Raw genomic sequence first — 15730 nt, forward strand, 5'->3', positions numbered from 1 at the left:
CCTTTTTTGGCTAACTTCTGACTACCTATCTCGTTCGCCATGGACAAAAACAGGTGGTAGTCACTTGGTGCAAGGTCCGGACTATACGGCGGATGCAAAAGAACCTCCCATCCGAGCTCCCGGAGCTTCTGGCGCGTCACGAAAGAAGTGTGTGGCCTGGCGTTGTCCTGATGGAAGACAATGCGGCCTCTGTTTATCAAAGATGGCCTCTTCTTCATGACTGCTACCTTCAAGCGGTCCAGTTGTTGGCAGTACAGGTCCGAACTGAGCGTTTGGCCATAGGGAAGCAGCTCATAATAGATTATTCCTTGACAATCCCACCAAACACACAGCAGAACCTTCCTGGCCGTTAATGAGGGCTTGGCCACCGTCTGAGCCGCTTCAGCGGGCTTCGACCAAGACCGTTTGCGCTTCACGTTGTCGTAAGTGACCCACTTTTCATCGCCAGTCACCATCCGCTTCAGAAACGGGTCGATTTTGTTGCGATTCAGCAGCGATTCACATGCGTCGATACGGTCAAAGATGTTTTTTTGCGTCAACGTGTGTGGCACCCATACATCGAGCTTCTTTGTGAATCCAAGCTTCTTCAAATGGTTAATAACGGTTTGATGACTTATCCCCAGCTCTTGGCTGATGCTACGGCTGCTACTATGCCGGTCTTTCTCGGCTGATTCAGCGATTTTGTCGCAATTTTCGACGACAGGCCTTCCGGAGCGTGGCGCATCTTCGACGACCTCTACACCAGAACGAAAACGTTGAAACCATCGTTGTGCGGTGGAAATGGAAACTGTATCGGGTCCATAAACTGCACAAATTTTATTGGCAGCTTGAGATGCATTTTTGCCTTTGTCATAGTAGTACTGTAAAATATGTCGGATTTTCTCTTTATTTTGCTCCAAATTTGCGACACTATAACTCACGAACGACTTAACCAAACAAAACACTGTCAAGGACTATATTATAGCGCGCAAAAATACATTTCCAACAAGCTATAGTATGACTCGATACAATGAATACAACTAGAACTACGCGCTTACAACGACAACTCTTTTGGTATTAACAAGTTCTTTCGCACAGTAACAGTAATCGTATGTTGATCGACATTTTCATTTAATGTTATACTTTTCCGTTTACTATTTTTAACAGCAGAGGCAGCCGTGGCAGTGTTCCGAGCTCTGCAATACAATTTTCCCTATCTGGACTTTCTGGTTATCGACCGGCATTTTCCTAATATTTTCATTATGTTGGTTCGGATTTTTGCGATGAGCCAGAAATTCTTCGATACATGGCACTAATTGCTCGAATGCCATTTTTATACCGAAGAGCAAATGTCAGTATCCAAGTAGAGGCACAATTCTGCATGCATACATTTACAAATATAGGGAGGTTCAGGTTTTTTAAATGCACGATAAACCGCAATGCATCAAGTTTAAATCAACCGAGTTTTGATCACAATACTCTTTAACCGTTTCTAAGGCCGTGGCAACTATATTGCAACCATCAAACTATTTTTCACTGCACTTGGAATATTATTTCAATATTTTACTTGACCAAAAACTACTAAAGGTATCTGGCAATACTCCAATTTTTTTGAGCGGCTAAAATGTACGATATTAATTTGGGTGTAATTTTTATTTAACAAAACCACTATTTTAGAGTGCCGGAGAAAATTCAGTTTAAATTCGTTGAAAATGCAACAAGTTGATTTTTTTTTTACTGTGAACGTACTATCTAGGATCTTCTACGTAGGATCATGCCGTTTTTTGACGTAGGACTACGTCTTACATTAAGGGTGCCAAATCAGAAAACAGGTCACGTATTTATGAAATAAAGTTTACGTTAATAACTATTTTTGCTGCGAACGGATTTCAACGATTTGCGTACCAATCGAATCGGAAACTTTCTAAGATTTGTTTAATATGCTAGACATTACAATCCCATATTCTGTATATGGTTTAAATTAATGAAAATTGTAAGCATTCCCATTTCCCCATACATTTGTTCTGTCCAATTGTGTGCTTTCCCGAACAGAGCTGTCAATGACGAGCAACTTATGCAGCCGCTAGATTAGAAACAGTTGGAGACGAATTAATCGTTGGATTTAAAGTCTCCGTAAATAAAAGAAGAAGAAGAAGAATAATAATAGAAACAACGGAGGGGGATAGCGAAAAGAGAATATTTGCGAAGTAAGCTGTCGCTAGCGTATAAGTATTGCATCTCCTCTGAGGAAAATTCTTAGAATCTTTCTGTGTCCGAAACAACAAAGGTCGCTTATTTTGCTCGTTTTGTGATTTATGTTTCCCCGCGATCTGTGAACGCTAGCGAATATTTCACTTGAAGTTTATCGCTGCAACTGTATGCATCTGTTAGACGCGTGTTTGATGCTTGTTGAATTGGGATGCACGGATGATGCCTCTCGTTAAGTACCCAGTGCAATGCGTGCATTGATATAAGGAAACAAATTGCGACATATGATCAATATATGATCAAATGGTGTATTTGAAGAAAAATTCAATTTTTTTTTCCTTGAAACTTTTTTTTCGCAGCACTTGTTATGAGTTTTGAGTCGCTGCACTTGTTTTGAGTTTTGCATAATCAAAGGCCCAAAAAAATGATTTTACAAGGCAGTGTTTTTGGGGTTAACAGGCCGTTGCAACCATATTACCACCAAGTTTTTGATCTGTTTCAATAGTTGAAATCAATCGAAAGCGCCAAAATTTGATCTGATTAGCACCAATAAAGCATATTTTCAGGCAAGGAATACGTGAGCTGCCAAAACTATAGGTAAATGTTATATGTTGTAGATTATACAGATTGATTCAATATACACAGATAAAGATAAAATAAAATGTGTTTTGTGAGTACAGTAGAACCCCGATTATCCGCGGAATAGTTTGGCTAGGTCACCGCAGATCACAAAAATCGCGGATAACGCAAGAATGGACTAAAAATGAAGTACAAATACGAAAAAAGACATTGCAGCATGAAAATTATGTTTTATCAATACAGAAATTATTAAACTATTCATCTATAAGGTCGTGTGCACCAGTGGTCAGATAATAGGTCGTATGAATAAAAAAAGTATTTATTTATTCTGCCCGTTTCCAAGTAAAGTAAACTTTTGTAGTATTTACTTGAATCCGTATGAATAAAAGTTTACTTTACTTATTTCATTTTAACGCATGTTCGAATTCGAACATAGTTTTTATAATCAAACATCTGTCAACTGATTGTTTAGATTTCGTTTCAAAACGTTTTTTTTTTGGACAAAGCGTGAATTCGCGATGAAAAAGGAATAGTGTCGACGTCTGGTGGCGACTTTCAATTAGGGACCATAGTTTGGGTCCCTATCTCGTTAGTGTAATACCTATCATATTAGAAGACACGAAGCCAGTTTTCAAATGTTAAAATTTGAATGAAAATGTTCACATCATGTTATTTAATCACTTAAAACACTTTTTTCCGACTTTTATTATACCCTTTGTCTATACATTTCCAACATCATTACTGAAACTTTTCATTATAATATAAAGTTGCCTTCAAAAACAATATCGTACAATATTTTATATAGTATAAGTCACAGGAGGGTTGTGTCCAAGACACGACCGCATAGTTGACGTAGGATTCCGTTAGGCTATCTGCTGCACGCTGATTTTGGATACGTTTGAAGAATTACATTATTAAACTCTTCGATAATGATTTGGCTCCGTTTTGTCTGGTTGTTAGGTATTGTTTGTTCACTTCACCAGTGTCCATAACCGAGTGATAATGATAGATTAGATGGTGCGTATCACGTACCAAAGCCGCCCTCTGTGGTCCTGGACGAGATGGCGCCTGTGTTATGTATGGATGAAATAAAGAAAAAAAGCTTATCAAAGCAATATAAGATAATGTTCATTATCGAACCCAATTTTTCTCACCAGAAAAAAAGTGTTACTTTAGTATAGAGAAAATATATTTGAAATGGAAAAGTAATTTCATTCATAACTTTTTATTTTCTGAGTATTTATTCAACCCATTTCCTTTTCACTTTAAACCCAACGGAACACGATGCTACATGCCTCAATGCTAACAGCACCCAATACGTATGTAGAGCATATGTGAAATCACTTTTTCGAATATTCCTTCATTTTTCCAATTTTCCTCGTCGCATGAACTTTCCATGGGAGAAAAAAAAATCGTTTCATATTTCAAGTCATTTTAACACAATAGCTACCATACACAATTTTACACTTACAGTTGTGCTAAAAGTTTTAAGAGGCAACCAACATAAAAGTTCCAAATTTAAATTTTATTTATATTCTATCAAGCATAAGTTCTATTCAGTTCATTGAAACATCATTCTTCACTCAAAAGATTCTTATTGGAACAAAAAAACACTTGTTCATCGCTTTCAACTTATTCGCCAGCACGTATGCAATCAGCAATGCCCACGCTAGTTACAATGAGCACTATCCATTTGTGCGCGTCGTTAGTTAAACTATCGAGGGTATTTACATGCTGATGTCTCCCAGACACCATGGATTTGAAATCTCTGTTAGGGAATACATGTCGGTGGGAAAAAAATCTCCCCCTACTTTCATGTATCTGCAATGCTAATTTCCCCTAGGCAGCTTGGTTTTGATGTCTCTTTTTGGGACCCGCCGCATATGTCGTCAATTTCGACTTATCAGAAGTGGGTATTTCTGTTAGGATAGGGGTTGAGATTCTTCAATTGTTCGATAGTTAGTTTCATGACATATATTATTTCATTCAATGTAAAAAATTGTTATGGAGTGCTGAAATAGATTGACGCAAAAATCTCATCAATCCATCATGAAATCACTGAACAATAAGCATTTGAAATTGGACAATTTTCACGGTGCGCTCGATTTTCGATTTTCAATTTGTACCCCAATATGTTCCCGAAAGACGTAATCCTACGTCAAAACGTGTTCATTCCGCCTGAAAATCAATCAATTTTTTTACGCTCCCCTAAACTAGTAAACGAAGCTCAATGCCATCAATGCTGATCGTTAACTTGTTTAACTTCAAGCTCAAGATAGCAGCATTAAACATAAATCGAATATGACATCAAAACGAATGATAGTGTTTTCAGATCCAAAGTATGCTCATGAGCATACTTGATAATAACGAAGTAAATACTTGATGAATGCTGTTTTATTCATACGAAATCATTTTCGAAAATTTTCGTTTCGAAAAGTAAATACTTTGTTGTTTCTTTTATTCATACCAAACGTAGAAAAAACTTAATCTCACTGCTCGACTGCTCGAATGAAGTAAAGTAAAGGTGAATTTTGGTTTTATTCATACGGCCTATTGTTTCAAATATTTAGCATTATAGACTCCGGACCTTTTCAATTATGATTCTCAGCTTGCATGCAATGTTTAGTAATAGTTGTCAAAAAATGCGTCATTCTGGCCACACTGCAATTGCCGAATCGCGCCCGTATGCTGGTATGCGTGAAGGACTACTACATCATCGCCGTCATCAATCGCACGTCCAACAATATTTGGAGTGGAGAATACACAGCTCATAGAGTGCACACATAGTAGCTTTGCAAGCAGCCCTAGCAGCGCCATCGCCAGACTGGAGCAAATTTTTTCTTCTCTTATCGTCGCCGCGTCTTGCTTCAGCAGAAAAGGGTGCAGACGAATAGGACCTGTCCACGAAACTATGCATATTTTTCCCATCACTATCCTGACGAAATCGGAAGAAAGGATTGTGTGTGCAAAAACTTGGTGTGTGTAAGCGCTGTGCTTGTGGGAACAGTGGCTGGAAGTAATAAACGCAAGTCTGCTGGCGAAAAGGTGTGATCGCCGGAAGTGATGTCCTCAGTAAAGCGTGGATTTATTCGGGAGTTCGCGAGTGCAGTAAGTTACAGGCACGCTTCGAGAAGAGCGTAGCATCGTGTGATGTGCCTAGCCTCCAAGGATACAGGAGCTTTTTTTGGGGAAGAAGAATCGTTTTTGCTTTCATCGCCATCACGTCAAGTGCTGTGTAGAATAATGAGATTACGTGTTCCCTCGGCTTTCGTTAGAATCGCAAAAAGCCGCTGGCAGTGTAGCGAATAAGCATTTGGGGGAGCCGCTGGGGTTGAAAATTTCCATCTAATGCAAGGATTTTCCATTCAGGGCAGAGAAAAGAATGGAAAATCGATCCTGAAGAATAACCACCCCTTCACCACCCGCCGGCGAAGTGATATTCTGTGCGCGATGTTCCAATTGGAAGTGTCAACGTTAAGAAATTGTGCAGTTTGTGAAACAAGATGTTTAAAAATACCGCTTATATTGCATATTTTGAAATCATAACCCATGAATGTTTCTGTTCATAATAAGCATATGTTATATTTGAAAATAGTGGTTCCTATGGAGTTCGAATAATCAGAAAAATAGTACAGAGCGGTATTCAAAATGTGATACATTAATTTTCCTTATGATTCAAATTCTTAATATACCTCTGCCCATGATGTGGAGGATGGAATCCTATTTCCACCAGAAAACTTCTTATTAGGACACCGTTATCCAATTGGATCGGTCGGGAGAAGTGTGAAAAATGAGAAGATTTGACTGCAAGTAAATGCAAATTTGCACTGCTCGACACAAAACAGGTTCACTAGAAGTGATTTCATTACTAAGTAAAGTGGCTACAGAGATTACTTAGTAAAGTGAAGGAAGCACCACTTAATCTTGTTTCTCTTCTCGTGCGGTTGAGTAAAAGAAATCGATTGATTGTACTTTTTCTGCTTGCATCCTGTTTTTTTTATTTCCTCGTAACGCAAGTTATGATAAAGGTAAAAGAGCTCCGAACTGGAAAAAGAGTAAAGTGCGAGTGTGTGTTGCGAAGGCTTTTTTTTTGTCAAAATCGGACGTGTTTCTTCTTCTCATGGTGTTTATACGCCTCTTTGGCTTTTTTCCTCTCGATATTATGAATTTCTTTAATAGTGTGTGGCGTGGTACGAGGGGTGACCAACTTGTGCAGAAAAAAGTTGAATACGTGCAAAAATACCGCACGTAAATGTAAAATATAATCGGCATTTCCAACTGTCTTCAAATATGAAATTTGTGTCAATTCTGTTAGCGCTCAGAATATATGAACATAAGACCCGAATAAAATTACAAATCGTTTGTGCACCCCTCGGTTGTTTGTTGATTTGACTGATATCAGAAAAAACAGCGCAAATACTCGTCATATGGTAGTGTGTGTTAAAACGCTTTTCAAAAGATTAGCTCTCTTTCAACGAAGCAGAAGCAGTGAAGTTTTGTTAGTCACAGAGAGAACGAAGAGAGCAACACTCTCTTCGAAATCATCTCAAATTACTCCGCAGCGATAATGTATGTGTGTGGACGCGATGCTGTCGATATTCGAAAATGATTAATCTACTTTACTAGTGAGGTCGCTTCAATAACATTGGTGGAAGGGATGCCATTTGGCGAAGAGTTACACGTTTAATAGGGTTTATTTTGATCTTGTGACAAGAATTTTTGTTGTCCTAATATTCAAAATTTATTGTGCAGGAATAACCTGTGAGTTGATAATCGTAATCTCCATAGAATTCTCAGTATTCGAAATATTTATTTTAATCGAAGTGAAGGTGGAAATAATATTTCTCTAATCTTATATTATCATTTATATAGTATGAAATGAATCACATTCAAATACTGTTTATTTGATGTTTATCCCTAATTTTACGTTTGAATATTGTATATTTTAGGGTCCCAGTTTCACATTATACTCCCAAATAATCGGATAATTATGCGCAGGAGCACTCTTTATTTCCGGAAACCTAATTTTTATGGATATGAGATGTGCATAACCACTTTTAGAATCATTTGCTCAGTCTCACTGTAATATCACGTTTCATGCTGCGCAGAATAAAAGAGATTGATATAAATCATTTTTTGGTATTTTTTATAGAAAGAAATGGAGTATTGAATAGAATTGTAAGACACCTTCTTCCATTGTTTCGAACTATTGTGGTGTGCCTCTTTTTCCACTGCGCTTCAAGATACTGACACTAATTGATGAAAGAGTAGATTGAAAGCTGTAGTGAGATGCGTGTCAATCAGGAATAATTTGTTTGGTGAAATTTATACTTCTGATCGACGACAAAAACCAAAATTTGGGCTCTAGAATAGCCGGTACTTTCGAATTACCGTCACCGGAGCCGAAATACAATAGATAGCATTTTTATTGTTCGCACTGGCATTCAAATATTATTTGTATTGTTGTTGCCTTGTTGTATGCAGTGTTACGTAATTTTTTAGTGCTACGAAAATGCGTATTTGGGATTTGGGGTATTTAATCATAAACGCCACCAGAGCGCAATTTTCATTATGATAAATGATATATTTCAAAGCAGAACTTAACCGGGCAAACGTATGCCGTCCGTCTAAAGGATCGTCTCCTATGTTTCAAACTAACCGGGCAATCAATGGAACACAGGTTTGTTTGTGAAAGGCCGCCGCTTCCGTTCGTGTCTTGTAAGAACTCCGCAATTGAAGAGAAAGTGTTCCGAGATTTCACTTTTAGCATTACAAAAGCGACAAAACTAATCATGTACGAAATCTATGTTTCGAAGATGGTATTTGCTCGAACAGAGTCAAAAATCTTTTTTCCATATTAGAGTGTTGTAGATAAAAAAATTAAAACGGACCTCATCGAAAAATAACCTTCACTATCCTTGACTTTGTATGACTACTCTGGTGCACTGCGAAATTCTCGGAAGAGTGCGGCAAAATTGAAACTCTTCCATGAAGCAAGCATAGTTGTGGGCCACAATAGTTCAAAAGAATTTTCTTCAAACGTCGAATCGGTTCCACTAAACGTTTTATACACTTTTAGCTATTTTTTATTTTGATTTCGAATTGTGTGGATGAAGATAAAGAAGGTTTTTTTAATTTCTTTACGAAATATAACATGCAATGCCATTATTTCGTCGTCCGATAGAACGTGGTGCTTGTTCATTATTTTAATTGCTGGATAAAAATTTCATGAACCAGTTTGTTAAATGCGACTTGTTTATAGTCTTTCACGAATCTAAGATGGTTTCAGTTTCTATTGCATGAATAGGTTAATCAACATTGTACTTACGTGGCTTCATCATAAATAAGCTGGATTTCCCAACTATAAACTTTTGCTGAAAAACGGCAATAGCTTCAGAGCAAAAAAAAAACAAATTCAAGTATGGCTTACGATATCAATCAACAAACAAATTCCATATTTCTTCACAAACCAGCATAGCCCACTGAAATTGGTGCATTATTTCCACAGGTACATATTGAGTAAGGAACTACAGATTACGTGTCATAAAGCATAGATAGGCGCATGTTTCAGTGTAAAATTTATAATTTTTATTTGTCAGGTGCTATTACTTGAAATCACTGGAAAAGCATACATGGAATGAATGAAAACTGAACAATATGTATCTGTGAAATCCAATGTGAAGAACAGATTCATGCTCGATATGTGCTATGTCGTGTTCCTTCTCTCACCAAACTTAAAAACATTTCTGAGTAAACGACGAGAGCAAGTAGCACGCACATTATCGTGCTGATGACGTTATGACTTTCGCATAAATTATCACCCGTCAATTTGTTCAGAAAAGTTTATGACGAGCTGAACTCGCCATTTCCGTTCAAGGAGTTAAGTAAAAATCTGAACAAATCCACAAATCTTACTGAATCATATAATGAGCTTTAATTTGGTTATTTTGATTGTTCAGGCATACGGGTAAGATTTGATCCAAGTAACTTGATTACTTAATTTGACTTACATTGAATTAATTGTAGAATTTCGATTGCATAAAAGAGTCGCATTATTGATTTTTGGCTCAACTCAGAAACTGATCATAGAGGGTGTCCAGGACATGCTCAAAATATGCTTGGATGTTTTCTATGAGGCTCTAGACAGTTATTCTAATGAATTGATTTTTTTTATCTTCTGAGTAAGAAGAGGTGGAGTGGGGTTATCTTGTTTTAAAGCACTTCAGGACCCAGGTGCATGTATTCCAGAAACAATCTCACTCGTGTCTTCTGAATCCTACATCCAACCCAAAATGAAAAAAAAAATTTAAATTTAACCCAACATTATTAAATTTTCATTTTTGGGAGACAGAAATTTCGTGAAATCATGCGGGAAAAAATCGGGAATTCAATAATGGAAATTGAGTGACCATCCTAAAATTATTGAATTATCACTCTAATGTTTCTAACGACTCTTATTCAATTACATTCATGAATTGATAAAAGAGACATTAGAATGATTTTTAAGCAACAAATATTTCCAATGGTGCTGATTTCTGGAAAAAAAAGTACAAATGGAAATTATGAAACCCCCTTTCAGTACAGATTAACATGTGACAACACTGATTTCGACCAAATTTCTATTGTTTCTGCCATCCAGCATTCACTTAGGAGTAGCTCCGCACTATTTACCATTGTTCAAGCGTGAAACAATCCATTTCGTACCCTCCAATGTTCGGATTCTATCAGTTACTGACGTATTAGAGTTAAGGATATCAATCAACGACCTATATCAAATCAAAATATTTGTGCGAAAAAAAAATTCACAAAAATAAGCTTTGTTATTTGAGTGTCGAACGATGCGTCAGTACGGATATCTTCGGGTTTGACACGACAAATGTAAAAGCACAACAATGAATACGACTTTAATGAAGAATGTTGAAAACTGCGGTTTGTTCAACCGATTTATTTTAAATGTTTTTTCGTACGTTTTGCAACGTTATATATGTTGACCCGTTGTAAGTACAATATAAAATTCTGATAAAATCAGTACAGCTGATGATGCGCAACAAAATTTTAAAAATGTAGCATCTATCTGAATATGTGTTCGGGTTTAGTACCGTGTTTCGAATTAAGGTTTCTGTGAAACAAAAAAAAACAGATGTTCCCAGATAGATATTGAAAATTGTCACAATGGAGAATGATATAAATTAAAGCGATAATGTGTCGTTACAAAGAATGAGCGCTATAGAAACGTCGCAATAAAGAAAATAATTTCTATGTGATTTTGAAGAGATCTGGGGTAATGACATCGATTGTCGCTATAGAGAGCTTTGAATGTAATAAAATTAGCGTTTTTTTCATTTTTCACTATTCTGAGCAGACAAATACAACCGAGGGGTATTATAATTTGCGATGGATTTTTGACGTTTACAGTTCAATAAAAACGAACGATATAATCATAATTATTTATTCCAGCATGTTTGCTCATACCATTATTGATACAGACATAAATACCAAATCTATTTCTACAGAGATCAAATACATTTAATACAAAGATAACATATTTAATAACCGGAGAAACTGGTAACCTTGCTGAATCAGAACCGACTAATTCTTCTAGTGACCGTAGCGCGGCGCTTCAGGCAAACTGTTTCGATGTCAAAATGTGAATAAACATTACGCAGCGCTAGTAATAAAGTTATAATTTGACGAATTCAATTATAAAGCAGCATGATCAGTGAATTCAAATAAAAAACTATCAAGTGGCAAACGTGGCAAAGCTTTTTTTTTAACAAACGTAAAGTTTAACCTTCGCTTCGTTGGTGGGGTGTAAGTTTCCCGCCGATACGCAAGTTCGAAACAGCAACGGAATGACGGCACTGACAGTTCACTTGCCGTTGACAAGCTCCAGCGGACAGCCCAACTGCGTTCGAACAAAAATGGGCAGTGTCACTTCGACAGAAAATGGCGTCTGCCAACTTTTTGGAGGAAGCTCTTAAATCAGATGTCGATGAATCCGCGGTGAATGCGATCGTCGGAACGCTAGAAAACCAGTTGGACCAATCTAGTGCGGACCAGGTGCAACAAGTCGCGAAAAATTTCGAGTGCGGAAACAGTGGGAATAGTTTAAATAGTGAAATTGTGTCAAATGGAGGAGCGACCCCCATTTATAGCTCAGTGCAACAGCAGCAGAAACACAGTAATCATGGTGTTACCAATGGTGAAATCGTATCCAATGTTATGAACAGCAACGGCAACAATAATAACAACATCAACAGTAAAACATACTTCATTTCCTCTAGTGTCGGTCAGAACGTGATCAATAGTGTAGGTTCTGGGGCTACGACCGTGGTTGTCGGCAAAAATATTACCGCTTCGGCCGCCGGAATTCCACCGTCGTCTACGCCTCCTGCCTTAATAAAGACTGTGCCGACAGTTTCCTCCTCTTCCGGGATTAGCATCATCAGTAACCAGATTGTAGTGTCCGCCGGTGGTCAACCGCCGCCACCGTTCAACGTCCCAACCAGCAACAACAATAACAACTCGCAGTATCAGTCTAACATGCCAAAGAATGAACCTGTAAAGTTGGTGTATCCTTCTCCTGGAGGTGGTACAGGGACGCCAAATGCCGGGACCCAGGCGGTACTCAACATGAACAACAATCGTGTAACGCTCACCTCGACGTCACTGCCCAACGGAACGATTTCGTTGACGCAGACCCCACAGCTGATCCAAACCGGTGGAGCAGGGGGAAAAACCACGATACAAGCCACCGGCCAGCCGGGCAATCCCGGCCAGCACCAGGGGCAAACACTCATTATCAAAAACCAGCAAACCGGGGCCGTGATGAATACCGGGGCGCCCGGAATAGTTACGATGACAAAACCGATCAACAATCAGGTAAAAACCAGCGATCGACGAGCTCTCACAGAGTTGCCTTGCCGCGGTATACTTGGAAAAGGATTAATTTGTTGATTAAAACATGCCTTCTAACTAAATAACTTTCTTTACACCCACCCACACACACACAGATTGTTTTGTTGCAAACTTGCTCGGCGTGCGAGAGCTATTAAGCGCCCTCCCCTTTCATATATAGAGAGCCAGCTTTTTGGTTGTTGTATATAGTCATATTCTAGCGTGTTGTGTCATCTTTCTAACTGAACTTTCATTTTCCGTGGCGAACAATAGTAGTAAACAGTTTGTGTAAACATGTGGAGAACTTGGGATATATGGTTTTATTTTTTCGAATTGGTGGAAGCTACTAACTTGCCGTCCTTTATTTTTTGAGGTTTATGTTTTTCCGGTTGAAGGAGGTGAATGATTGAAAGTGTCATGCGTGCGGTTGCACCTCTGCTATGAGTTCAGACGAAAATCGTTCTTAGGAGTCGTATAACAATTACGCAAGTGATGATTTCGATAGAAAGAGTTTGTTGTTGCACGCGCGTATAACAGTGAATTTATCAAAAATGGATTTATAATCATTTCATTCAATAACTATGCTCTATTTTCATTTTTCTTTCAAAAATTGGCCATGAAAATCGTGGTAATTCATAGATAACATAAAACTTATCTCATAGATTGGCAGACAAAGTATTAATTTACATACAGTGACGTATCGATTATAGCACTGAGCTTTTCTATCACGTCTCGTTTTTATCACTGAAAATGTTTCGCTTTTATCACGTTTTTAGAAAAATGAGATATCATATGAAAAGTTCAATCTGCCGTTAAATTATTGAACAAAAAATTAAATTGAAGCAGAAAAAGTAATTTTGAGCATTCATGTCGCCTATCCTGATTAACCGTATTCATGGAAAAATTTCATACTGGTGGATTAGTAGCGTATACCACATATTTCTTTGAAAGCTTGAAAGCATATAATTTTCATAAGCTCAGAACCTAGGCCATTTTCCAGTTTAAGCCGTGGAAGAGACAGTCATACTTTTTTTTGTAACAGATTTATTCTTGTGTAAAGCGATATAGGCTAATGAAACAAAAAATTCGAATCACAAATCGCTTAACAATTCGGTATACACCGAGCGACAAACACAAGAATGCTAAAGTATTAATTTGGATTAATTTGTGAAACTGTATTGTTTTAATGTTTAAATTAATTGATGGTAGATATTCTATACTTACTTTAATAAAAAATACAGCAAGCTAGACACGGCTGTGGTAGTTGATAGTATCTGCGTCGTTTAAGATCAGCGATTCTTGTCTTAATTTTAAAGCTTGTGCAATGGATAATTTCAAAGATCAATTTTTTCAATTACTTGAAGACTTATGATTTGACCGTTGATTGGGTATATAATTGCAATGAATCTGCCTTATTTTTCAAAATGATTGCCACATAAACGTTAACTTATTTGGAGGAAAAAAAACGTCACATGAATCAAAGTTGACGAAAACAGGATAATTTTCATGTTACAATTTTCCTGGTACTTATAAACATCCATTGATGATAATTAGAAAATCGAAGAACCGGAAGCGGAATGCTTCTAAAATCAGTTTGTTCTGGAATTTCCCAAAAAGGGAACTTAGGGGCGTTCCGATAATAGATAATTGCATTGCGCACCATAGCTTGTGGGGATGAAATTTTCTCTGGTGATGGACTAATTAAAGATTGTCCAACAGAATGATGAATCAGAGACAAAATTCAAAACACAAAAATAATAGATCAAGAAAAATTAGAAATGTCAATCATGCTAAATTCAGGAATACTGAACAAGGCACTGAAAAAAATAACATCCAAGGATCTAGCAATTTGAATATTGGCATCACGTCAACCACAATCACAAAATCTTGGAAGCAATTTTATGTGGTCCAAAACTAATATGTCTTTGATTAATGAAGACATAATTTCTGTATTCACCTTATTTATGATTACTGATCCTGGTGATTAATGAGATCAAATTGATGATCCGACAGTAAAAATATCGGTATGATTCATCAGAAAAGGATGAAGATACCGATGTGGGAAAGATAAGACGAAGAAAAAATTATAATGGGTTGTATCTAGAACACGACCGCAGTTTTCGACGTAGAACTACGGAATTATATTATTCAATCCACTTGATTTTAGAATGATTTTTTTTTGTAATATCTTTACAGCTATTTAATTTTTTACTACTTCAGTAGACTCGAAAGAGTCGAGTAGAGTCGAAAGGTATCAGCACTTTTCGTTTATTTGGTTTAACTCGCATCAGACTTTCTCCTTCCCACTCAGATATCGATCACAAACTATGAACCCTTTTGCTCACATATTCCGCTTGAGATGTGATCGAACCAAGCAACATGCAACAGTAAGGTTACCCTGCTGGAATTTGAAAGCATTCTTTCATGAAATATACATTTATATAAATAAATGCAGTGTGTATCCATATTCCAAAATTCTCGTTGTGTTATGCTAGCTCACTCGCATCTGTGTTTTCATTCTATTATATTTTTGGTTTCCGCCTCTAGCCCTGAGTAAGGCCCTTGTGGAAAGAAACTCTATTCTATACTCTATTCATATAGCAACTCCTTCACCCGACAAGAAAACAATCCTCTCCCGCTCGACGCTCTGCGGCACCCATGTTGCTTCGATGACCACTAAACGAGAAGTGGTGTGGCTTCAAATCACGGATGGCTGATTTATACCAAATAAGTTGAAAACGGGCAGAAACGAATGTATTAGTTGCTCGTTTTTGACAGCTCTGTTCGGGAATGCACACAAATCGGCAGAACAAATGTATGGGAAAATTAGAATGCTTCCAGTTTTCATTAAATTAAACTGTGTAAGCATTAGTGGATTGTACTGTATAGTATATCGAACGTATCTTAGAGAATTTCCGATTCCATTGGTGTGCAAAGTATCAGAATTTGTTCTCTGTGAAAATAGTTATTAACCTTAACTTTATTTCACAAAAACGTGACCTGTTTTCTGATTTGGCACCCTTCCTGAAAGACGTAGTTCTACGTCAAAAAAGAATAGTTACGGTAA

General features: G+C 37.4%; 1 protein-coding gene across 8 annotated transcripts in view; it reads left to right on the forward strand.

Annotated features, from left to right (window-relative positions):
* Positions 1–5519: 5519 nt before the first annotated feature.
* LOC129765265 (transcription initiation factor TFIID subunit 4) overlaps positions 5520–15730 on the forward strand; it is a 49685-nt gene continuing 39474 nt past the window's right edge. For 5 of the 8 annotated variants that reach the window (XM_055765382.1, XM_055765387.1, XM_055765388.1 and 2 more), the window contains exons 1-2: positions 5521–5874; positions 11280–12648. In XM_055765382.1, the coding sequence (XP_055621357.1) occupies positions 11713–12648 (936 nt within the window). In that variant the 5' untranslated portion in view covers positions 5521–5874; positions 11280–11712. Of the gene's footprint in view, positions 5875–11279; positions 12649–15730 lie in introns of all 8 variants that reach the window. The other 3 variants (XM_055765385.1, XM_055765383.1, XM_055765384.1) reach the window with 3 other exon arrangements.

This window comes from Toxorhynchites rutilus, chromosome 2 (genome assembly GCF_029784135.1).
Source record: "Toxorhynchites rutilus septentrionalis strain SRP chromosome 2, ASM2978413v1, whole genome shotgun sequence".
Classification (NCBI taxonomy): domain Eukaryota; kingdom Metazoa; phylum Arthropoda; class Insecta; order Diptera; family Culicidae; genus Toxorhynchites; species Toxorhynchites rutilus.